The following is a 24,011-nucleotide window of genomic DNA, read 5'->3' on the forward strand; positions in this document are numbered from 1 at the left end:
CCCTCTTTTGTTTTCTGCAGTACAATGGCATGTGTAGCATACAGCATATTTAAGATACGTTCAAAACAACACGTTTAAAATACACTGATGCTGGCATCGAAAGAAAGACCATATACGCTTGGGAGAAAGCTTCATGGGTAGTGAGAATGGCTGCAGTGTTAAGAAGTGAAACCTAAGCTCCAAATGTGGTTCTCTTGCTCATGTGCATGCCTATGAATAAAAAGAAAAGAAAAAACTATTATTGTTAATAACAAACCTTGATTGTTCACTTGCAGCATTGCTAATGGATCTTTTCAACATGTTATGTTTGGGGCTGCCTTTGAAAAGTGGAAGTTTCAGCTGGTCTGGAATGCTGACAGGGGCCGGTCACAGGGAACATGTTCCTCCCTTGATCCAGCAACTGCACTAGTTACCAGTCCCTTTCCAGGCACAATTCAAGGTGTGGACTGTGACCTATAAAGCCCTATATGGCTTGAGCCCAGGCTGCTTCCTGCGTAGTATCTTCCTATATGAACATGCCCGGGTACAATGATCCTCAGGTGAGCACCCTCCCTCTGCCCCATCAATATCAGAAACACAGTTGAGGGTGTCCACAGTTGAGGCTTTTCTGCAGCAGGCAGGCCTTTGGAAACAAAGGTGCAGGCGATGCAGAGCACAGGATGCTGTAAATGAAAACGGTAATTTAATTGCTAGTTCTAAATGTGTTTTGGTGTATTTCAACTATTATTTGAACCATATCTTTTTATTACTTTGGGGCTTACTGTGTCAGTAAGAGATGTGAGCAGCAAACACTCTCACCCAATGCCCTTACCAGGTTGCAGACACATTGCTCATCTGGAGGTTGGAGAATACTGATGGTGTTGAGCTTAGATGGCCACAGATCAGTGCTGTCATTTGTCTCATTTGTCGCAGTGCAAATGCATGGTTGGCTTGGATGGTGCAGCCCCATTGTATTGTGGTGTGTGTGTGTGTGTATGTGTGTGTGTGTGACTGAGGAACAAAAAGTGGAAGTACAAGGCTAGAAGGAAGTTGTAAAGAGAATATCACATTGTAATGTATACTCTTGTCCATTGGTATTAATACTATATTGTACTCCCCTTCCCCAAATTACTGGAGAAGTCCGTATGTCAGTGAAATGCTTAAAAAGCAATGTGGAAATTCACTGTTAGCGGAGGAAAGTTCTCCTAGCAAATTACCTTTCCTCACTTTGTTGTGAAATATATGTTGTTTTTGGAGTTTGGAATAATTTGTCCCTTCCTCTTTTCACTTGCATTTGGAAAAATGCACCTGTTCCTTAAGGCTGTAGTGCAGTTCATCCACAATAAAGCATAGCAATGATTCTGTGTATTTATTCCCTGAACCTCTAAAGCATAGATGGGGAACCTGTGGTATTTGTGCTTGTACAAATCCCATCATCCCTGACCATCGGCCATAGAAACCAACAACATGTTTGCCATCTCTCCTACTCCTTTTTCAGATTTTAAAGTAATTTACCATGATAGAGGTCTGCCATAATGGATAATTATCAGACTTTGCCTCCATCCAGAAACATAACATTAACTCATACGGAAATGCCTAAAGAGGAGACCAGCTTATTTAATTTTAGAAATTCATAGTGCTTAGATCACCCAATGGTTGGGAAAGGAAAGGGGAGGGGGACCCAAACCAAGAATAGCTACATGGTAAGTCATCCTAGGTAATGACTTTAATCTGCTCCTGTACCTTTTCAGATGAACAATGAATCATGAGATTTGATTATAGCACATCAGGTAATGTGAAGACAAATTGTCACTAACTGCATCCATTTAACCTTAGGTTAAAGTCAAATGAAGGAAATCATGAGCATAATGCAGCTGAATGCAATATCTGTTCTTTTTCTCTTACTGTCACCATCGTTTAAGTTTAAAAGGTCATTGGCTAGATAGGATGCACCAGGAATTAAACATTCTCATTAGCAGAAGCTTCAGTGTAAGTATAATACAAAAATAAATTCAGTGATACCCCAGAAGTGATGTTTACAATTAACAGATGCTGCCCATCTGTTTTTGTTTATTGCATTTGTGGGCAGCATAGGTTGTATCCATTTCAGTATTAAGTTTAAATTGGAAAACTAAACAAATATGATTCTAATGCAGGCTGCCTTAGAATTTATATATCCTGTAATATAGTTCACACACATTAATGAGAGAGAGAGAGCGTTTAGCAAATCACCCAAGTACAATCACCATCTTTTTTAAAATGTAAGAACTGCCACTACAGTGGCATCTAACAAAATTATCACATTATGCAAGGTTTTCTGCCTGCTCTCTGTGCAAACTATTCCAAAATGTTGGGAGAAAACCCAGAAATGATTTGTGCAGGAAGAGAAAGTCCCGTTGTCCAGGCAGAAGACTTTGCACTAGTAGGAGTTTTTCACTGGATACAACCTGCTGGGCTTTACTGGATGTTTCATGGGGAACCTTATAATAGAGTGCTGAAACAATTCAGTTGTACTGCCCCCAAAGATGTAGACCCATTACACTTTCCCTCTCATATTTATTTTTCTGCTGGTTTTCAATCCCCGTACACTGTGTTTGCTGATTTCCAGTGCTTCATATATGCTAGAGTTCAGTTATGATAGTATTATGGATCATGTGAAATGATACTAAAGAAGATTGCCTCAGAGAATGTGTCAAATTATTTATGCTGTATGACCATAGACTGCTCAGTCGTAAGATTGAGGAGCATAACTGGGCAAAAGCTTCAACTTCAGCATTTGTTCTTTCTCCCTTGGTTTCTTATTTATTTATTTAGAATTTAGAAAATGGTCAGTCCGGTTTTATAGTAATCCCCCATGTTATCTCGGGATTTGGTTCCAAGGGTTACGTGTTTATGCAAAAATTGTTTATAGTCAAACGCTTGGAGCTGTCCCATAGCTGGTGAGTGAGGGGGAGACAGAGAGCATCCCCAGCACTCCCAAAGTTGGTGTGTGTTGAGGAGGCCTTGTCCATAAAGTCAGGCCAGGAGTTTAAAAGCTCTTTTTGCCTTTTGTCCACTTAAGTTAAGTGGTGCAGAGAGAATTTTTAAGCTCTGGACCTCGCTTCCTAGACAAGGCCAGCTTATCATACCACCTCTGGAAAGCAAGGGGTGTTTGTGTGAGATCTCATGACAGCACCCTAAAGCCTCCCAGAACCGCTGCGATGAGCAGAGTATTGCCCAGCAAGGAAGGTGGAGAGCTTCAAAGCTCTTTTCACACTGGTTAACCCCAAGTGTACCCAGCACAAAAAGAGTTTCTAAGCTCTCTGCCTTGCTTACGACTTGACCTGCACAATTTGAACCAGCCCACCTTCAACTGCCTATGGTTGAAATCATGAAAGTCAAATGCATGTAAGATGAGGGAAATTCAAAAGCAAACAAACCTGACTTTGCTCCTTTTTCAGTGGGCAATCCTATTGGCTGCGAGGCCTGGAAGACCTGCTCCCTGCCTCACAGGCCTTTTCCTACCTGGCCTGGGAGGGTGGGGCCATTACTGACTCCAGCTACAAAAGCCGAGGCTGCTGTATACAGAATTTTGGGCTGGGGTATTGTTCAGAGGTTTTTGTTGGGAAGGGATTGCTGTTACTCTTGTTGCTGTCATTTTTGTGTGTGTGTGTGGTTTTTAAAATACGTTGTAAGTCACCTTGAGCATGGTTTGAACTTTGAAAGCCTGGCATACAAATAAAATGGATGATTGATTGAAGTCAGGCATAGGCAAACTCGGCCCTCCAGATGTTTTGGGACTACAGTTCCCATCATCCCTAGCTAACAGGACCAGTGGTCAGGGATGATGGGAATTGTAGTCTCAAAACATCTGGAGGGCCAAGTTTGCCTGTGCCTGATTGAAGTGACTGAAGATCCTCTGGGCATCTTAAGATACAGCAGCTCTTTGTCTGAACTGGGAGATTCCCAGCTCACCCAGACTCAGTCAATGTTTAGTCCCCAACTCTGGCTCAGTCAACATGCTCATCATGGCTCAACTGGGGCTCACTTAGCTGAGCAGAAACTGACTGAGCCATGTCCAGCATAAGTACTTCAAAATGGAGCATTCCAGGATTGGAACCAGAGAGGGGAGACTTTGGTTGGATACTGAGTCAATTCAGCTCAGTCATGTGACCTGGCACCCAAGCATCAACACTATTTAAAAGGCTTGTTTTCCTTATGCCAGGCTTAGGCAGAGTATGATCAGCAATTGCTGAATGGGTTTTGGATCTGGAGTAACTTTATGCTGGTTTACTTACACAGCCTTCCTTTACCACTAGCATTTTGTGTATAGGATTGCTTTCTTAGCCAAGCAATCCTTGTACAAGGAGGACTTTTTGTTCATTAGATCTGATAATGAAGGGAACAATTAATTGGTACTGTGTGCGCTTTTACTTCATGGATTTACATACTAAAGAGTTCAACACTCCAATATTACTAGGTAGGTGAGTTTTTTTTCATTATTATTGCAATACTATTTAAAGTTAGTGTTGCCACTTTTACTACGTCTGCTGATAAAAGTTACTGAACCATCTTTCCATGGCTTGTCAGTCTGTCTGAGCTTTTCTTTCTTGCTACCACTTTGAAACTCTCTAGTGGCCTGGTGGCTTTACTGTTTATTTCATATTGCAGCCTCCACTTGCTTTAATACACTGCTGTTTATTTAGTGTACGTGACCATGAGAAGTGAAAAGGCTCCGCTAAGTGAAGAAATGAAGAGCAAAATCAGTTATAAAAGAATGTGGCGATCAGTGTACACCATTAATCTGGCATCATATTCATGCTTAAAAATTTACACAGAAAAAAGAAGGCTGTCAAAAATACAAAAGTGTTTTGTTACTGCAGAGGTTGCGTAACATAAAGCAAGATTAATGATTAAAAGAACGGCATGGACTCCATATCTGAGGGAAGTGAATAAGAAATAAGTGTTTTAATAGTTTTGCATTTTTATGCATTTCACATTCATAATAAAAACTCTATGGCAATTTCCCCAAGTATTTAAAGGGTTTATATCATTATAGCACATTTTACTTCTGTGTTTTAATCTTTCACTGAAGTAAATCGTTTATCTTGCATTATATTAACATGTAAATGAGATATCCAGACCAATAGCAAACTCTGTCTACCATGTGGACAACTGTGAATGTTATTTGGAGAATTGGACTTCCTAGCTTTAAGTTTCTATCAGTGTGTAAATCCTGAATGTAGGTTTTCCAACACTCCCAAAATGCAAGCAGCCAAATTTCACACAAATATCCTTAAAACTTGGAAAAGCACCCTATCAATTATTTAATTGATTTATAAAATGAAAGTCTGCACTACCCCCTTTTAGAAGTTATTGACTAACAATAATATGATATTCAACTGCAGCCGTATACCCATTTTCCTGGGATCAAGCCCCAACTGAACTTAATGGGACTTACTTTTGAGTAGTTATGTACTGAACGTATAGAATTGTGCTGTAAGTTAGTGAAGCTACACTTTAGATAGACCCAAAGAACTACATGTCAGTCAGTGGGTGATATCCCTTGCTTCCTCTCTGCTGATGGAAGGCATCCATCAACAGAGCAGAAGAAAGAGGCAATTTTTGGAAATTCACTCCCACAAAATCTCCCTAGAGCATAACCCAATCCTACAGAGCAGATTTTGGGGGGATGCAGAGGGGAGAGGCAATTGCTGAAAATTGTGCCACCTTCCTTATTTCTTATCCATATTTCTCTTATTTAGTCTCCTTTGAAACAAGCTGCTTGTCTTTTAATGCATCAATCATTTCCCATTCTCTCTTTATCTCCTTTTCAGTAATTTTTACCATGTTGGTAATTTCATGCAGACTTATTCAAACCTCATGCAGGGTTTTGACTTTTGAGTATATAGGTGCTGTTGGAGTCAACAGACAGTGTTGGTCAAGGACATATCTGATCTCTATAATGAGATACAATTTAGAAACGTAATTAGTGCTTCACAAGTTATAAAATGCCATATAAGATATTACAGTTAAAACCTATGGAGACTAAAAGACAGTGATGCAATTTCTAGTTCTGTTGAAATGAGGTTTTGAGTTGCTTTTAAAAATAAAACTTTACCAAAGTGAAGCGGAACTACCACATCAAGGAAGAACTACATAGATTGTAAAAGCTTTCCAATGCCTTCTGTTCTTTTTATTCTTCTTTTGCCAGGAATATTATTTTATTTTTTTGTCAGTAGGAATTGTTGGAGACTCAAGGGGACCATGTTTCAAGTGTTCTGTAGAATACTTCAAATTATTCTCTAATGAACAAAGTATTTTATGGAAAAGGCATTTCTCTCTTAACTTTCCAAGTGACCCCCCTTGGAGCTGTAGTACAGCATTTTCTGAAAAGGTGCTTATCCTTTTCTTGCCACTTTAATGGACAGGCAAAATAAAATAGTTTTTGGAAGCAAAATTGAGAAAATCTTCCAATACATCTGTTGTTTATCTGCTGTTAAAGGTTCATTGGCTAAACCAAACCTCTTTTGTGGATAAACAGATTTAAAAGCAGAATATTTTGTCAGCATCCAAAACATTTAACAAAACATTCTGTGTTTTGTGATAAAAGGGACAGGTTGTTGTTAGCAAATCATTCAGAAAAGCAGGTGCATCATAGTTCAAAAGATAATGCTCCATAATGAGTAGTCATTTTGGGTATTCCTACACCATTTTTTCCTGATTAAGGGCAGTGTCCAACAAAGTACTTCTGTTAGTGCAGGGATTTTCATTTGCACAACATAATTTCCCCTTCCTCTTCATGAATGCCACTGTTCACCTCAAATCTGCTCTGGCGGGTTGGAGGGCAATCCAGAACTGATAAAAAGAGATGAAGTTATATTGCACCATAGTTTTAAAAAATGGGTACATGAACTATCAGCTCTGTAGCTATTCTGATTTTTTAAGCCCAATATGTACACATATGTTTTGAATTCGATGGGAACTGAGGAGAGAGCTTTAGCTGTGATTTCCTGCATTGCAGGGGGTCAAACTAGATTACCATATTTTTCGCCCTATAGGACGCACTTTTTCCCCTCCAAAAATGAAGGGGAGGGTTGCGCAGAGCTGCCTGTGCTCCCGGGCTCGGCGCAGCTCCGCGCAACCCCCTGGAGCCCGGCGTGAAGCCACTCTGGGTTCCCAAGGGTTGCGCAGAGCTGCCTGCGCTCCCAGGCTCCCGAAGGTTGCGCAAGCTCCCAGAGCGATGCCAAAGCTGCACACAGCTTTGGCATCGCTCTAGCTCCCGTTCTGGGGGCTGGGGTCGGGGGAAGCTCGGGCTTCCCCCGCCCCAGCCCCGCGCCTGGGGGGGAAAAATATTTTTCCCCCTTTATTTCCCCCACAAAATCTAGGTGCGTCCTATGGGCCAGTGCATCCTATGGGCGAAAAATACGGTAATCTTTCGGTCCCTTCTGATTCTGCGATTTCCCAAACATACAGAATATGCATTACATGGGAAGGACACAGAGAGCTACATAAGTACTATATCATTAATGTGGTAATATCACACTTTTGTGTAAGTTTTGTTCAAAAGGTTGGATGCAACTGTGCTCAAGTTGTATACCTGCCGAAATCTTCAAAGTGGGCGGAATTGAACTTAAACAACAACTTCACAAGGTCATTGGAAAAAATCTGGGAAAGAGAAGAAATCCCAGCAGACTTTAGGGATGCCAAAATTATTGATCTCTTTAAAAAAAGGTGGCAGAACTTATTTTGGAAACTATCGAGGCATCTCTCTATTAGCTGCGACCGGCAAAATTCCTGCAAGGATCAGTCTTAGCAAACAGTCTTATAACAATATCCGAGGTGACCCTTCCTGAATCCCAAAATGGTTTTCAGCCTTCTAGGGGGACAGTGGACATGATTTTCACCACTCGACAGCTTCAAGAAAAATGCAGAGAGCAAAACCAACCCCTGTATATGGCATTTATTGACCTGACTAAGGCTTTCGACACTGTAAATCGTAATGCCCTGTGGACTGTCCTTCTGAAAATTGGCTACCCAGAAAACATCATTCGGCTCCTCCATGATAATATGACAGCAACAATCGCAGATAACAATGGCTCTCAAAGTGAACCATTCACAGTGGGATCAGGCGTTAAACAGGGTTGTGTTATTGCCCCAACTCTATTCATGATTTGCATTGCCATGATCCTACACTTTGTTGAAGGGAAAGAGTAAGGTTACTGTAACTTCCATCATAGAGCTTCAGTATGCTGATGACAACTTAGTGTGCGCACACTCAGAGCATGACCTCCAAACCATCCTAAATATCTTTGCAGAAGCTTACGAAAAGCTTGGCCTATCACTCAACATCCAAAAAACCAAAGTGCTGTACCAACAACTACAAAATAACCCCTCTGCAGCACCACAAATCCAACTCATTGGTGTAACATTGGAAAATGTCGATCACTTCTACTGCCTAGGCAGTTATCTTTCCACAAGGGCCAACATTGATGCAGAAAACCAGCATCACCTGAGCTCTGCGAGTGCCGCTTTCTCCCAGTTGAAGTGCAGAGTGTCACAGGGAAACAGAAATGCTTGTTTACAAAGCTATTGTACTACCAACTATACTATATGCTTGTGAAACATGGACCACTTATAAATGCCATCTCCAACTCCTCAAAAGATTCCATCAACGGTGTCTCCGGAAATTTTTACACATCATTTGGGAAGACAGGCGAACTAATATCAATGTACTGGAAGAAGCAAAGATCACCAGTGTTGAAGCTATGATTCTTCAACATCAACTTTGTTTGACTGGTCATGTTATGCGGATGCCTGATGATCGTCTTCCAAAGCAACTACTCTATTCCAAACTTAAAAATGGAAAGCATAATGCTGGTGGTCAACAAAAGAGGTTTAAAGACTGTCTCAAGGCAAATCTAAAAAAAGTTGTATAAACACTGACAACTGGGAAACACTGTCCTGTGAGCGTTCCAGTTGGAGAACAGCCTTTACCAAAGGTGTCATAGGCTTTGAAGACACTCGAACTCAGGATGCAAGGGGAAAATGTGCTAAGAGGAAGGCATGCTTGGCAATTCCACACCGTGATCAACTCCCACCTGGAAACCAATGTCCCACTGTGGAAGGACGTGTGGATCCAGAATTGGCCTCCACAGTCACTTACGGACTCACTGTTAAAACCGTGCTTATGGAAGAAATCTTACTTGGCTGCGAGTGATTGCCAAAGAGAGAAGAGCTCAAGTTGTATTTATTGACTGCAAATTAAAGCACCCACATGCAGTGTGATCTGTTTCTTAAATGGGTATTGAAATTGCATCGGATTAAACACATGTCTGATCTAAGAAATAAGCAGTGTAGATATTACATGCTGTGCAGTTTTATATCCTGTATCCCAAATAACCTACATAAGCCTGCACTGCGCTGCACAGCTAGTAACTTGGTGAAGTTGTTCTTGGTGGGCAGGATGTAATCTGCAGACTGTGTTGCCTACACGTGCAGTTAGTTTTCAGGTATTCCATGAAGTAGCACAGTGACTATTGAAATAAAGAAAATGGTAAGAAAGTGTATAAGTATACTAAAATCATTAGTCCAACCTTTAATTTTCAAATGCGGTCAAAGAATTAATAAAACAGTTATGCAACAACTTATCTTAGAACTGAAGAAGAATCCCTTGTCACAAATTAGGCTTAAAATAGAAGAAATTGAGAACTGCAGCTAATGCGGAATGCAATCAACATCCCATTTAAATCAGTGGGGAAACTCCCATTGGATTTAATAGCTTTGAATTGCACTCTTACGCTAATTGGATAAGCAGCTAGAAAAAATATGTAATAAATCAGTAACTAGGATTCACTACAATAGGGATATTTCCAAAGGTACTTAATTTGGTGTAATTTATGATCTAATAATCCACAATGACGACAGCTGCAAGCTGCAGTTATGCAGATTAAGGGCAGAAATGCAAAATAGGTTTAAGAGAGTCACTCTGCCTATTTTCACCAAACACAGAGAACTGGAAAGAAGCCTGAATAACAACATTCTACAAATGCTTCTGAGTATGTCCATTCATAACAAACTAGTATTGTTTTGATATTGCACCATTGAACTAAAATTATTCCAGTTGGGACAAAGTAACTTTAGAAATAATATTTTACAAAGGTAGCCTTTTTGGTTAGTGGAAATGCTAATATATGTGTATATAATAAGCATACACACACACACACACACACACACACACACAATATTCTCATATCTAAGGGAGAGAATTGTCTTGGTTATAAAAAGTAACTCTGGGAAGTAATCATAAAAATTGAAGCAATTAGGTGAGGATATTAACACCACTGGATATACTATTGTTGATTTAGATTGTGCGTGAATTTCAAACAAAGTTACTGCTTGCAGTTCTTGAATAATTAGTGATCTCTATGGTATGGATGCAATACCCTTATTAGTAATATTACAAATGTTTGCTCAGATGACCAACTCAAGCTCTTTAGAGGCCAAACCACCAACACTACAACAATCTGGTGCAAGTTGTTCTGAGTTCACTACCAGCCTATCATTGCTAGCTACTCATTTGCCGAACAAATTTAGAAAGGGCACATGTGGGAAAACCAGCAGGAAGGGCTGCCTGGTGACACTTCATTTTCAAGGCCAGGTTGCTCCTGAATAAGTGGCAAGAGCTGTAGATATATGCAAACTGTACTTCCTTGCAGCCCAATTAATTGAACCAAAATGCTTTGCAGTTACAGTTGTGTTCCATTCTTAGTTGGAAAATATATTCCTTAGTAGGCTTAGATGCATCCAGGTAATATGGAAATGGTCCACAAGACTTATACCATTGCTTGCCAGCTAGTCCTCACAGCTGTTGATTCTTATCTACACACACCCTTGTTCAGGAAGGAGAACCACAGAGGGCTAGTGGGGAGCTCATCCAGGTGTACCAGCATTCCAGTTTTTCTCAAAGAACTCTCAGTATAAAGCTCAGAAGATAATGAGCAGATCAAGAGGAAAGCTAAGTAGAGTTCACTCATCACTAATCTAAACGTGCTGGAGCTGTTTAAATCACACCAGGGAATAAAACGAATGCTCCAAGGATACTGTTTAATATATATTGATAAAAAGGAAATATTATTTTCCCTTCAGTGAGTTGGAGATAACCTTCAGCTGTGGGTGATTACTTTTTTGGTGGCCACCTTTCCTAATGTATCTCTATGGTACCAACATGATTTATCAGGCACAGTAAATCACATTCACTGACTTTTCTTCTTTCATGCTTCTGTGAGCACTAAAATTATTACTAGTGTTTCTCCATTTAAGTTAGCATATTACAGGAGCATATCAGTTAAAACTGTGGTGTAAAGAGTTCTCGCTACCCCTGTTCTCTTCACACTCCAGCAGCTGTCACAATTGCATTCAAGGCCAGGGTGCATATGGTTGAGGTGCTAGCTACAATTACTGAGAAGTAAACTGAAAATCATGTTAAGAATATCCTTTTTGCAGGACTGTAGATATCAGCTGTGCATTCTCAGGTGTCTGTGGAAATGTATATATGAGAATGCATCTCGTATGTTATGAGTACAGAAGCAACTGTATATTTCTATAACGTATATGTGTGCGTTCTCAAATATACAAACAAGATGCACAACATCCTAAAATAACAGGAATTTGAAGTAATGTTAAGCGCTGGAAAACTCTTTAAGTAAAGGCATTGAAAGTACACGTATAATGCAGTTTCTTACAATAGAATATAAAGTAAGTGTAGTACTATCGTTGTGTGTGTTGCACATGCGTGCACATATTGAATTCCATACAATAGAATTGTGGTCTCTGAATCGTTTTTTTCATGACTGTAGGTTCATGCTTTACAAAAAGAAATGGATGCAAATTTCAAAAGTTGGCTTTGCAGTTTGCCCACTACACATCACAGTACATTATCTTTTTGATTGATTGATTGATTGATTGATTGATTGATGATGTTGTTGAAAGTTGTCTTGTGCAAGCACATTTTAAGCATGCATCCCAATTTTTTTAGAAGTTATTCTTTTTCTGGTTGCCAGTGATCACCATCCAATGCTACCCCCATTTATTGTGAAAAGGGACACATAAGCTGAATTTATATGCTATGCAGTGCATGTTGCTTTAATGGTGTGTGTGTGTGTGTGTGTGTGTGTGTGTGTGTGTGTGTGTTGCAGACCTTGGACTTCCTATGGTGTGGCTTTTTGTTATAATCAGATCCACAGGCATTTCCACTTCTAAAGGTACATATTAAAGTATTCACGGTGACCCTTTCAAAATCACTTCCATTCACTGATCAACAAGTTGAACGATAATTTGCTATAAATAAAACGTACAAAATGTTATTTTTAAAAATCTACATTGAAGTCATGCCAATTTCACTGCATCAATTTTGCCTGAGCAAAATGGAACCTGAGTTCCATTCAACGGCTGCATATGTGTCTTTAACATAACTAATGAAGATGAGTCTTCAAAGTCTCTGTCATCCATGATCTTCTGCTATAAAATATGAAGTCCATTGTGTTCTAAATATGAGTGGACTGTGAATATGTGATCATTGTTCTGTTTTTCTTTCTCCTTTTTCTAAATATTCTTTCTGTTTTACTGTTAACCACTCAAGTAAAGTGGGTTCTCTGGATTTTAGAAATGCTGGTCTGACTGGAGCAAACATATCAGAAACACTCATTTGTTGGTGGTCAGTTCTGTCAGATAGCACTGCTGGTGCTGTCATGTAGAAATATGAATGTATGAGTTCACATAAATTTTGGGACATTGTGCTCTTTGGATCATGGTCATATGCTGCAGTTGTCAGGATTCATCTATGTAACTTGGTTGTACAAAAATGTTTTTTCTTCCTCAGACTGTAGGGTTTATAGCTTATGACCTCAACCAGGAGAGCATTCCACAGGTGTTGTGGGGTGGGGGTAGGGCTATAACTGAAAATATCCTCTCCAGTGTTGCCACCCTCCCAACCTCTCCTAGCTTTGTAAGGCTGCATAGGTTAAAAGCAGAAATTGCAACTCGAAATGTATAGGCAGCGAGTGCCATTGTGCTAATACTGGTGGGGGAAAAGTAAAAGCACAAATAAATATATAGCAAAATATTCAGCTTTGATAGCTCCCAGGTAATCATTGGCATGATTGCAACCTTTTTAGTTTTGAACTTTGCAAACTATGTCTTTTAAAGTTATTTTACTCCTGTTTATTCCAACCGTTTCTTAAATAAGGGCATGCCATAAAACCGCTTGTAAAAGTTAAATGACTTCATTATTGCTGTACTTATTAAAGAAATTAAAATCTGTTATTTACTGTTTAATATCCAGATACTTTGGCATAATGCTCTGTTTAACCTTGACTTTTGCCTCATGAATTATGTACAAGAGTCAGTTTAATGTTGACATTATTTGGAGCTTTCGAAAAACCTATAAATAGCATTTTAAGGTTACTTTCAACAAGTTGACATCTGAACGCCGTAATTAACAAACTGAGTTCAGTCATTTCCTTAATAGGTTCTATGTTTTGCTTTCTGGCATAGGAATCAGGGCTTGCTCTTTCCACTTCATAAAGGCAGGCAGGTTAGATTTCATGCAAAGTTTTTGTAACTTCATTTGTGTTTGAGGACAAAAGTAGAAATACTGAAAAGCATTTAAAGTCACATAATTCCAAATATATTGAAGCCAAGAGTATACTTACACTATGGGAAGGATTTATAGACATTCATATTTGATTGGGGTACACCTGGCAAGCCACACCTAGATTTTGAAACTGTTGATGGTTACCACCAAATAGGTCCATTCGGTGCTATTTTTTTTCTAAAAAAAGAGGTTCTGGAACTCACAATGAATGCTTCCTATGCTCTCTTATAATGGCAATAGTGCCCACCTGAGACATGCCGAAACTGTGTTTTGTCGAGTTCTGGCTGGGGAAAAAAGCCCTGGTTCCATTATATGGTTTGTGTGTTTTGAAAGAATGCATGAAATGTTCACATCAAGAGTTGCATTCTGATCTGCAAACAAGTTTGGGTTGGTCTGTTTCTCAAGGTGTGGATCAAATGAATTCCTCCTCCATCCCTACTGCCAAATGAGTTTCACTGGGGTAGAAAAGTATTGGAGAAATTAAATCTCTTTACAATAGTTTCTTTCCCCCCTCATCAAAAGTAAACTTTTAATTTGTTTTTCACTAGGGATTGCTTGTACGGGATGCACCTCTGAAGGATATGAAAGTTTTTAATGATCGGCGATTCGTAGCTTCGTTCAGTGTGGTAAATGCTACCAAACGAGATGCAGGCAATTACCGCTGCATGATTCGCACAGAAGGAGGAGTTGGAGTATCAAATTATGCAGAACTGATCGTTAAAGGTATTTCAGAATGGATGCGTGCATGAGAAGAGTACTATCTTAAGTTATAACAGAGCTCCTGTAAATAACACGTACTGCTCCTATAATAATGAAGAGGTGTAGTCAGTGTCACATTCTTCTTTTAAATGGAGGCTAGAGAAACTCAGATATATCCCCTTACACAGTCCTTCCTAGGACAATCTCCAGAGTCTGTTGATCATTTTATTGGAAGGCTCTAATTTTTTAAATTACTAAGCAAGTTGCAAAATGTCTAAACATTGCAACTTCCCTTAGACACTTTATGATTGCTTTTTCTTTTTAACCTCCTCTTTTAACAATCTTATGTATTTTACATTTTGCAACTTTTTATTTGTGGCCAATGGACCATAAAATTATATTCAACTAACAATGATTTTGTTCCTTAATCTCAACAAGAAGCGAGCCCCTCTGTTCCACTAAAAATACAGAACAAGTTTCACATATTATATTAATCATTATCTGCATTATTATATACATAATGCTGTATCCCTATTAGATGCATATATAGTCTAGGTTTCCTAAAGAGAGCAGTACATAAACAAATACATATAACTGTGCACATGACTGTATAAAATATACTTGATATACTTATAAAATTATGCTGCAAAATGAGGTCTGACCTTTCTTTTTTACACGTATTGGGGGGGTGTATAGTTAGTATAATTCCACACTATTTTTTGTTGTTCTGATGCACGATATCAGTCAGAAGCTTCTCTTTCTTAAATCCCCACCTCCACTTTTATTTTTATTTAAAGGAGGCAGTCCTTGAGGTATTTTGGTCAAGAGCTTTTAAAAGGATTTCTAGGCCAAAACCAGCACTTCGAATTGGGCCTGGAAAGTAATTGGCAGCCAGTGCAGTCAGGCCAAGATTGGTGCAATATTCTCAAACCTTCTTGCTCCAGTGAGCAACCTATCCACTGAATTCTGCACCAGCTGAAGTTTCCGAACTATCTTCAGAGACAGCCCCATGTATAATACGTTACATTATTCTAACCAGATTACCAGAGCATAGAGAACAGAAGTTAGGCTATCCCTGTCCAGATAGGGGCACAGTTGGGTCTCAAGCAAAAACTGGTGGAAAGCACTCCATGCCATTCAGGCCACCTGAACAAAGGTGCATACCCACTCCTTCAGACACAGCATAACCTCAAGCGCAAGCAACTTCCCATCCTTCCAGTCTGGGGAAACCACCCACTAACAGTGCCTGAGTCTTATCTGGATTCAGCTTCAGTTTATTTCCTCTCATTGAGTCCATTGCCTTCCTTCTTCCTTGCATAGTTCTCCTGCCACTTTCCCATGGTGATAATAGTCCTCCGTCCAGGACCATCCCATCCCATACTGCATCTGAGACATTTAGGACTGATGCCTTGTCCCATTAAGAAATTATCCAGCCTGCCCCTCAAGTGTGCAGAAAGGTCTGAAATGGGGCTGTGAAGGTGATCATCCCTAAAATAAACAAACAACGGAAAGGTTACTCTGCTGATATGAATTCAATTTTCTATACATTCTTTGATAGTGAATCTCACTCCCAGTGATTTTCTTGTGAAAATGACTAAAACTTGGATTTTATATATAGTGGAACCTCGGTTTTTGAGTGTCTCCGAAACCGAATGATTCAGAACCTGAACGCCGAAAATCCGGAAGGGAATGCTTCTGTTTTCAAACGCACCTTGGAAGCCAAACCGCTTCTGAGGTTCATTTCTCCATTTTCTCAGTGGAATTTGCCAGCCGCCCATTGCGCCTCGGTTGTCAAACGTTTCCGAAGTCAAACAGTCTTCCGGAACAGATTACAGTCGACAACTGAGGTATAACTGTATTGCTAAAATGGAAGTTTTTCAATTAAAATTCTTAAGAACATCTCATTCAGAAGCAGATATATAGTACACAGGGGTGGGGGCAATAATGAGGGGGGAAAGGAAGTGATCTACAGGTATGCTATATATTGATGAAAAATGAGGACAAATAAAGAGTCCTCAGATTCAACTTCCTTAAAAACTTGTATCAATATACTACCATTGACCTTGAACCTTCCATGTGTGAATTTATTTATCATATCCTTATAATATTTGGTCTTATCCACCTCTCAGCACGTTTACACTGTGTACAGTGAATAATTGCTTACCCTTAGGGTGTAATCCCATTAGCTACTTGTAGTGTGATGAAGTAATTATGGTAATTCCTTTTGCTTGTGCCGTAGCTTTTATGAGACCTCATGCGGGCCATTCCTTGTGACCTAAAAAGCCCATTTTAAACAGTGTACTGACCTTGGAACAGATTATATTTAAATAACAACATTATGATATACTTAAGCTCATTTGCATTGTTACTGATAGGCAATTACACATTCCTTTTTTAAAAGTGTGTTTTACAGAAAATTGCATCCCACCTTCCAATAACATATGTGTTTTAAATATATATTTATCAGGGAATTAAAAGTACGTGCACATTTACAGCTTTCTTTTTTTAGGCTAGATATAATGGCTTAGTGCTTATTTTGAAACATTGTTTCGTGTATTTTGAACTTCACATATTTTGAACTTCTTCACATATTTTGGACATCTTCACATAACAAAATTTTTCCTACATGGAATTACTGCATAAGCAAAACTATGTACACTGTGGGCCTTTTGAAATATGGTTTTATGTTATGTGCAACAGCCAGCACGAGCCTTGGTCTCATATGCTCCAACTACCTTTTCTTGCATGGCTGCGACATGCTTTCCTCTGCCTGAACTCTAGGGAAACTCAAGTTTGTTTTAAATTACTATTTATTGAAATAAGACAATGTCAAATAGTGGTTTATGATCCTGGCTTGTTCTCAAACCATTTAAACTTTAAGCTAACCAGAGTCTCTGGACCTTGGGTGTAATGGGAAGCTCTGGTTAGTTTAAAACCAGAAGCACTCACCAATTTTCTGTCTGTAGCTTCACTGGGGAGGCAAGGAAATGGGGAACATATGGAAATTCTTTCATTTATCAAAGAAAATCTCCATTCTCAAAACCTACTCATGACAATAGATCTCCAGGAAGCAAAAGATCAGCTGAGAGGTTCAGACCCTCATCAAATCCAAGAAAGTGGATCTCATGTTTATGGCACAGTTACTAGATCTGTGAATCTCAGTGGCACATATAACTCTGTGAGCAAAGCACCACACCTATCCTCTCCAACGCTCTACTACCCCTCCAGAAAGACATTGCATCGAGCAAACAACTGCACGTTAAAGTCCCGCACCACTTTTACTGAGCCTTGAGATGGTGGACAGTGTGATCCAGCCTACATAGGGGCTCTCCTTTTCATCTTCCGCCGACAACAACGATCACCCTGGATGCCAGTCTCATGGGGTGAGGAGTTCACTGCAGAGATCTAAGCATCCAAGGCCTATGGTCTCCAAAAGAAGCATCAATGAGCATCAGTTGGTTAGAGCGTCAAGCAGCTTGCTTAGCCCTATAACACTTTGCTCCTCTTCTCCAACTCATCAGTGTCCTAATATGTACATATTCCACCACAGTGAAATCCAACATTCACAGAGAAGGAGGCACCTGATCTTTGGAGTTTTGTGCAGTAGTATCTCTTCTCCTCAGCTGAGCATAATAAAACTTCTAGTCACTTATTGCTGAGCTCATCTCCAGTATCCTGAACACACAAGCAGACAGGCTGAGCCACAGGAAAAGCTACCAAGAGGAATAGCAACTGCATCCTGCAGTTTTCTGACAGCTCCTGTCAAAGTTCAGATCCTACGGTTCTCTACCAAATTCCAGTCAGCTTCAGTGGAGACCTTATATGCCTTGCTCTCCCCTGGCCACCAGATTTTCTCTACACCTTCCCTCCGCTTTCTATCATTCCAAGGGTGGTAATCCAGAAGATCAGGGAAGAGAAAGTGAGAATCCTTATCACACCAGTATGGCCTTACAGCCCTTGGTTCCTTCAAATACTCCAACTGGCAGTCTCCCCTTCGTGGCACTTACCTCCCAACCACTTTTGAAATGATTGCTTAAAGGGGCAACTTTAACATGTTCCTCAACCAGCCACAGATTCCCATCCTGAGACCTCCACAGAAGCCTCCCTTTGAACTGCTGGAAGAGATCTGCCTCAAACCACTGTCCTTCAAAGTCACCGTTTAGTGGCCATCATTTCATCTTGCAGAATTTTGGAACTCAGCACTCTGTCCACAACCAAGCACCTCTGCACCTTTCACAAAGATAGGCTGTCTTCTGTACTGACCTAGCCTTCTTCCTAAAGTTACTTCTAACTTCCACTTGGAGCAAGAACTTGTTCTTCCCTCCTTTTCTCCAGATTCAGTGCACCCACGAAAAAGGTTTGGCATTCCCTGCATGTTTTCAGAGCCCTAAAAGTCTGCATTGCTCAAACCAAAGAGCTCAGGTGGACAGAATCCTTCATTTTCTTGGGGAAGAAGGTAACTTCTGCCATCTTAGCCAGTTGGATTAAAGCTTGCATTGCTCTTTTCCTATGAAACTCAAAGGCTCCCTGTGCTTCTCACATCACTGCTCACTTCACTCATTCTGCAGCCACCTCTGCTGCATTCTCCACATATGCTCCTCTACTAGAAAAATGAAGGGTGGCCACTACTATCACATAGATGCCTTCGCTTCAGTGGAATCCACCTTCGATCGGAGGCTCCTACAAAGGTCCTCTTTCCATAACACTGCAGCATCTCTGCCGCCCAAGATTGGGATAGCTCTGGTATGTCCTAATCTGCTGGCCTTTCATTGCAGGAATGGGGAAAAGTACAACGGTACCTACCTGTATCGTAGTTTTCCATTCCTGTTACTCCTGCTCTTTCCAGAGCTTAGGGAGTTTGCAAATTGAATCCTGGGATCCCTTTGTCCCAAAACATTGCTGCCTGCCTTCAGCCTGTGGGTAGAGCCAAGACCCAATCTGCTGACCTTTCATTGGGAATGGAAAACTACAATTTGGGTAGTTTCTTAAAACAATTTGTGCTTCTTAAAAAAACAACACACACTTTTTTTAAAAAAAAAACATTTTTTTCCTCGTGTTACATAAAATAAATCAGATATTGCAAATAAGATAAACTAAAAAGAGCTGAACAGAATGGTATTTGGGAACATAAATTAGTATTTTATGTGCACACCCATCTTTTAACGAACTTTTCTAATAGTGGTCAGCTGCAGCATAGATTAGACTTAGAAGAACAGAATGAGCCTGTCTGAGAAGATATCAGATTATTACAGAGTTCAAAGTACTTACTGAGTTCATACAAGGTAAACCTAGGTGTCAGACTGGCTAGGAGGAGTTTTGTTAGGTTTTTAAGACAGGGCACGGAAGGGCAGCCATCTGTGCTGCACATAGCTTATATTTTTTCAGGCTGTCAAATGGAAGGTTTAGCACCTTGAATAGCACTGAATGTGCCAAGGACCAGTGTAACAGCGATTGGTCTTAAATGTGAGGGCAAAATCATTTGGAAAACTGTGGCAAGATTTAAGAAAATATACTGTGTACAACATCAATGTCTCACATCGAATATAACTGATCCGTAGAAAGGTCTTTATGGTCTGAAAATAGAGACAGTGTATGTACTTTTGTAACCAAAGAAAATCTTTAGTAAAAACATTCTTTTAAACAGACAGACAAAGTATCATTGCAGTATAAACTGTTTTGAAGTTGAATGCTTAAAACTGTAGTCTTTGCCCTTTTTAGTGACTGTGTTTATGCATACAAAGCTTTAAGCATGCACATTTCTTGATTCACAGTTTTATGCTGTTCAACAAACAATTTATTGTGAGGGAAGGCTATGGCATGTCACCTCTCATAATAACAGGCACATAATATGATAGACTTCTTAGCCATAATTGTTATAATGTGGAATGGAGAGGAAATGCATTTTTGGATGGGAAATGAACTTGTGTGTTCTGGCCCAACTCTTGGATTTCTGCACATTTACTGTTCATCAGTGCTGTTGTCCATGTGTTTAGACAGCCTTTCTCTGAAAGTGTAGGCTGGGTGGGGAGCGCACTGTTACTCTTCCACTCTTGTCTCTCTCCCGACCTGCCAGCAATTCTTTATAGACCTATATTGTGGTAACAGGGCTTTTGAATTGTAAAATCTATTTGTTGCTTTTATTATGGTCACAACACTTTCATCCGTGGCAGTTGCTGATATCTTGACTTTCTTCAAAATACACAATGAGGATAAACTATTATGCATTCTTTTTTCAGTCGTTTTGGGCACCTCAAAAACTGCATTGACATGCAGATGTGTTTCAGTGAGATGTTCTAAACACTTGTTATGTCTGACTTCCCATAGTCCTTGATGAAAATGTTCCCTGTCTACTAATGAGGAATATGCCTGCCTTTAAAAAATCATTACAAAGCAACCTTTGTAAATTCAAAACATCAGTGGATGACAGGGTTTCAAGGAAAAAGGTGGGGGGAAGCAGACTACTTAAGACTTTAGTCTAATTGGTGGCTGGGCCCAGTCTGTTCTCATTCTATAGCCTAGGGTAATGGACATATGTGATGTCCTTGCTATTAGGTGTCGAGGTAGCAGCTCTGGATAGTGTCAGACTCAGAGGCGGAGTAAGGTGGTGCGGTGGGGGTGGTCCGCCCCGAGTGTCACCACTGAGGAGGGAAGACAAAATGGCAGGTGGCACTCACCATGGGGCCTGCAGCATGCCCGAGCCATGCATCTCTCCTGGGAGTGATGCGGTGGTTTGAGTACCTGCAGGCTCTGCGCTGCCCCAAACGGTCCACCCACCGCCTCCCCCTCAGCTGTAGGGCAGCTAAGTGGGAGGAGGCAGGCAGACTCCTCAGAGGTCCTGCATAGCGTCCTGCCGCAGCTCACCCCACCCCGCAGGCAGCTGGCACCGCCCCAGGTGCCCGATCAGCTTGCTCTGCCGCTGGTCAGACTGTCCTCTTGCTTCTATACTAATCTGTATACATGGGAACAGAAAGTTGTAATGGAAGAAATGAAAAAGCTCCCAATTGCTGCTGTTCCTGTTGCAGGTTGTCCTACTCTTACTTTTCTTTGTTTTTTGTTTTTGTAAGGTTAGGGCTGCTTCTTGTGATCTCTATCTGTTATGTGGAGGCCTTTTGGCACATTCTCTATTCAGGAAACCATTCCTGAAGCAGTCTTGCCAGCATATTGTTGTGAAATGGAGACAAACCACTTGTCAGAGATAGAACTGTTTGGTGAACTAGCACGTGTGAATAGCTCACCTTATGATTTCAAGCAGTCTTCACATTATAGCTGTTTCTGAGTAGCTGCTGTTATGCAACTCTTATAAGAATTAAGTTCATGCATGCATATTCATTGCTTGATCTGCAACATGAAGTGGTAGCTTCTATGGGAAACATCAACCACAGGCTCACAATCAGAGCCATCACTTCAGACACAGTACATTTCAGTGGTAACACTTTCATGCCTTCTAGTCCAAACCAGTTGTAAGTCACTGATGATTCATTTATCCTTAGTTTCATATTATTGAAGTCCAGCTTTAAACTAGACCAGTTCTAGAACAGAACAAGAAATTGAATGTAGGTTGTTGGAACAATATATCTCTTTTGAGCGCAGGGGATCAGAAAATACCCTTAGGGGTGAAAAACCATTAAAATAAAGTCTGTTTCTAATACTTGTAACACCAAAAATGAATTAGTGTAACCTCTGTAGCCTCAATCCTGAGCTTGAATTTCAAATGGCAGTTCAACAGTCCTTACCAGCACTTGAAATTTGAACGTAATTAACTGTTGTTTCAGCATGGCTACATAAATGCCTCAGGATGTTCTATCAAAGTTCCATTTCATGTTTTGGTTGAAGAAACAGACTAATGATTTAAAATGAAGTTAAATCATTTTTAGTTAAGCCACAGCTTTCTAAATTGCACAGATTCTGCATAAAGATGTAGCTTATGAACAATGGTGTAACTGTGTCTTTGCAGTTATGTGAATTAAGTTTTGGAATGGTTGAGCTACTTATAACGGCATTTATTGATACTGGTAGTATAATAAAACATTATTTAGTGATTCAAAGATGTTTTCTTAATGCAGCAATCTATATTGAGCAAGAATAATTAATAAGAACTTTTGTAGGCATTTTGAATTGCTGCCAGACTTGTCATTTTTATCTCGTCGGAGTCAGTGACAATAGCTCATTAATGCAGGGATATGTAATGTCTCTTCTTGTAGCTGTACATTTTCTGTGTCGTTTTCACCATGACATTTAATGTCTAAGTGCCACCATTTAACAATATTTCTAGGCTTAGGCACGTATGGGAAATAGTACTGCTGGTTATAGCTTCTGACTATGGCCTGACTATGGTCGAATATGGCCTCTGTTTTCAAATATTTTTAGGGTATAACACATCTGACCAAGCCAACTTAACAGGATATCATGTAATATCTCCTATTGTTTTAAATTTTTATACTAATAGTGTGGCCAGTATATTAAGTGAGCTGTTAGCACATGAGTATGTAGAGATACTGGCCAAATTCACTGGGCTCCAGGTCAAGAAATGACTAGAGATTCAGGAGACCACTCCCCTAGATTATTACACCCCAAACAAAAGGGGAAAGGATGATGAGAAACATCCCCTCACTCCCAAATCACATTAAAACAAATAGGATTGCATAAAGTCAAAGCCCAGTGAAGTAACTTTCAGGAAAATGTCATGCATCTGCTTGTATAGTCAATGTGGTGTAGTAGTCAGCATGTTTGACTGGGACCTAGGAGACTAGGGTTCATATTCCACCCTGGGCTCCACTTGATGCCAGACTAATCCACCTGCTGGAGAGAAAGAGAAGGTGTTTGCTACCTTGAGCTCCTTAGAGGAAATGTGGGATAGAAACGTAGTAACAAACACCTCTAGATACAGTATGGAGGGAGCCTGCTCGGCAGGGGCTGGGTCCTACCGCACCGGCGATGCGGGGACCCTTAAAAACCACGGCCACGGAGGCCATGGACATGGAGACTCGGCTGGCACCGCTAGCGCCCTCCCGACTCGTGAAGGAGCCTTTTTAAAGGCTACGGATCGGGTGCCGGGGAGAAGCGTGGTGCTTTGAGTCCTCTGCTATCCCTGCCGAGCGAAGCCGCATGCCATTTGGCGGAGAGCGCTGACTTCTTCTATTGAAAATTCGGACTTCTTAACAACAACCCGTGAGTAATTTGGAAACCGGGTTCAAAAGGAGAAAAAAAAAAATTTTTTTTTTCGGATTGGACACGAGCGGGGGGGGGATCCAAAAAGGAAGTCAGTCCCCCTCCCTACTGTAAACCTTCCAAAACAAGGATGGTGGAAACCAAGGTCCAAAAAGATTTGTATTGCTGATAAAAACTAAGAATTCCACGATGGGGAACTACAAGAACTGTGCTGGAGGAAGAATTGAGGGAGAAGGGAAACGTGACCCCCCCCCCTGGGAACCGGGGTGATTGAAGAGAGAGCCTGGTGAAAAGAGTCGGAGATTTTGACAGCTGTCAAAGTAGCTGTCAAAGTCGGAAAGCAGAGAGGATCTTATTATGAGAACTTTGCTGGTTAAATTTGTTACAATTTGCTATAACCCGTTAAAACTTGGATACAAAATGGCGAAAACATGGATAACAATCGGACTTTTGGACTAGAGAAAACAAAGTTACAACAATCCCCCTAGAGGAGTTTCGGGACATTACAAAGATGGTCGTAAGTGGAAAAATA

The 24,011-nt window shown here is 40.4% G+C and overlaps 1 protein-coding gene and 1 long non-coding RNA gene across 13 annotated transcripts in view; one reads left to right on the forward strand and one right to left on the reverse strand.

The window, feature by feature from the left end:
- Window positions 1–22,081, reverse strand: LOC308481703. The gene is made up of 3 exons (XR_013988827.1): window positions 21,547–22,081; window positions 15,558–15,799; window positions 1–210 (listed from the first exon to the last, which is right to left on the reverse strand). It is a non-coding gene; the product is annotated as an uncharacterized lncRNA (long non-coding RNA).
- Window positions 1–24,011, forward strand: part of PTPRM (protein tyrosine phosphatase receptor type M) — a 412,807-nt gene that overhangs the window by 153,487 nt on the left and 235,309 nt on the right. For 11 of the 12 annotated variants that reach the window (XM_081014113.1, XM_081014108.1, XM_081014114.1 and 8 more), the window contains exon 6: window positions 14,161–14,335. In XM_081014113.1, the coding sequence (XP_080870239.1) occupies window positions 14,161–14,335 (175 nt within the window). Of the gene's footprint in view, window positions 1–14,160; window positions 14,336–21,272; window positions 21,334–24,011 lie in introns of those variants that run through there. The other variant, XM_081014111.1, reaches the window with a different exon arrangement.

The sequence above is a fragment of the Podarcis pityusensis genome (assembly GCF_964106645.2).
Source record: "Podarcis pityusensis genome assembly, chromosome: 7".
Taxonomy (NCBI): Eukaryota; Metazoa; Chordata; class Lepidosauria; order Squamata; family Lacertidae; genus Podarcis; species Podarcis pityusensis.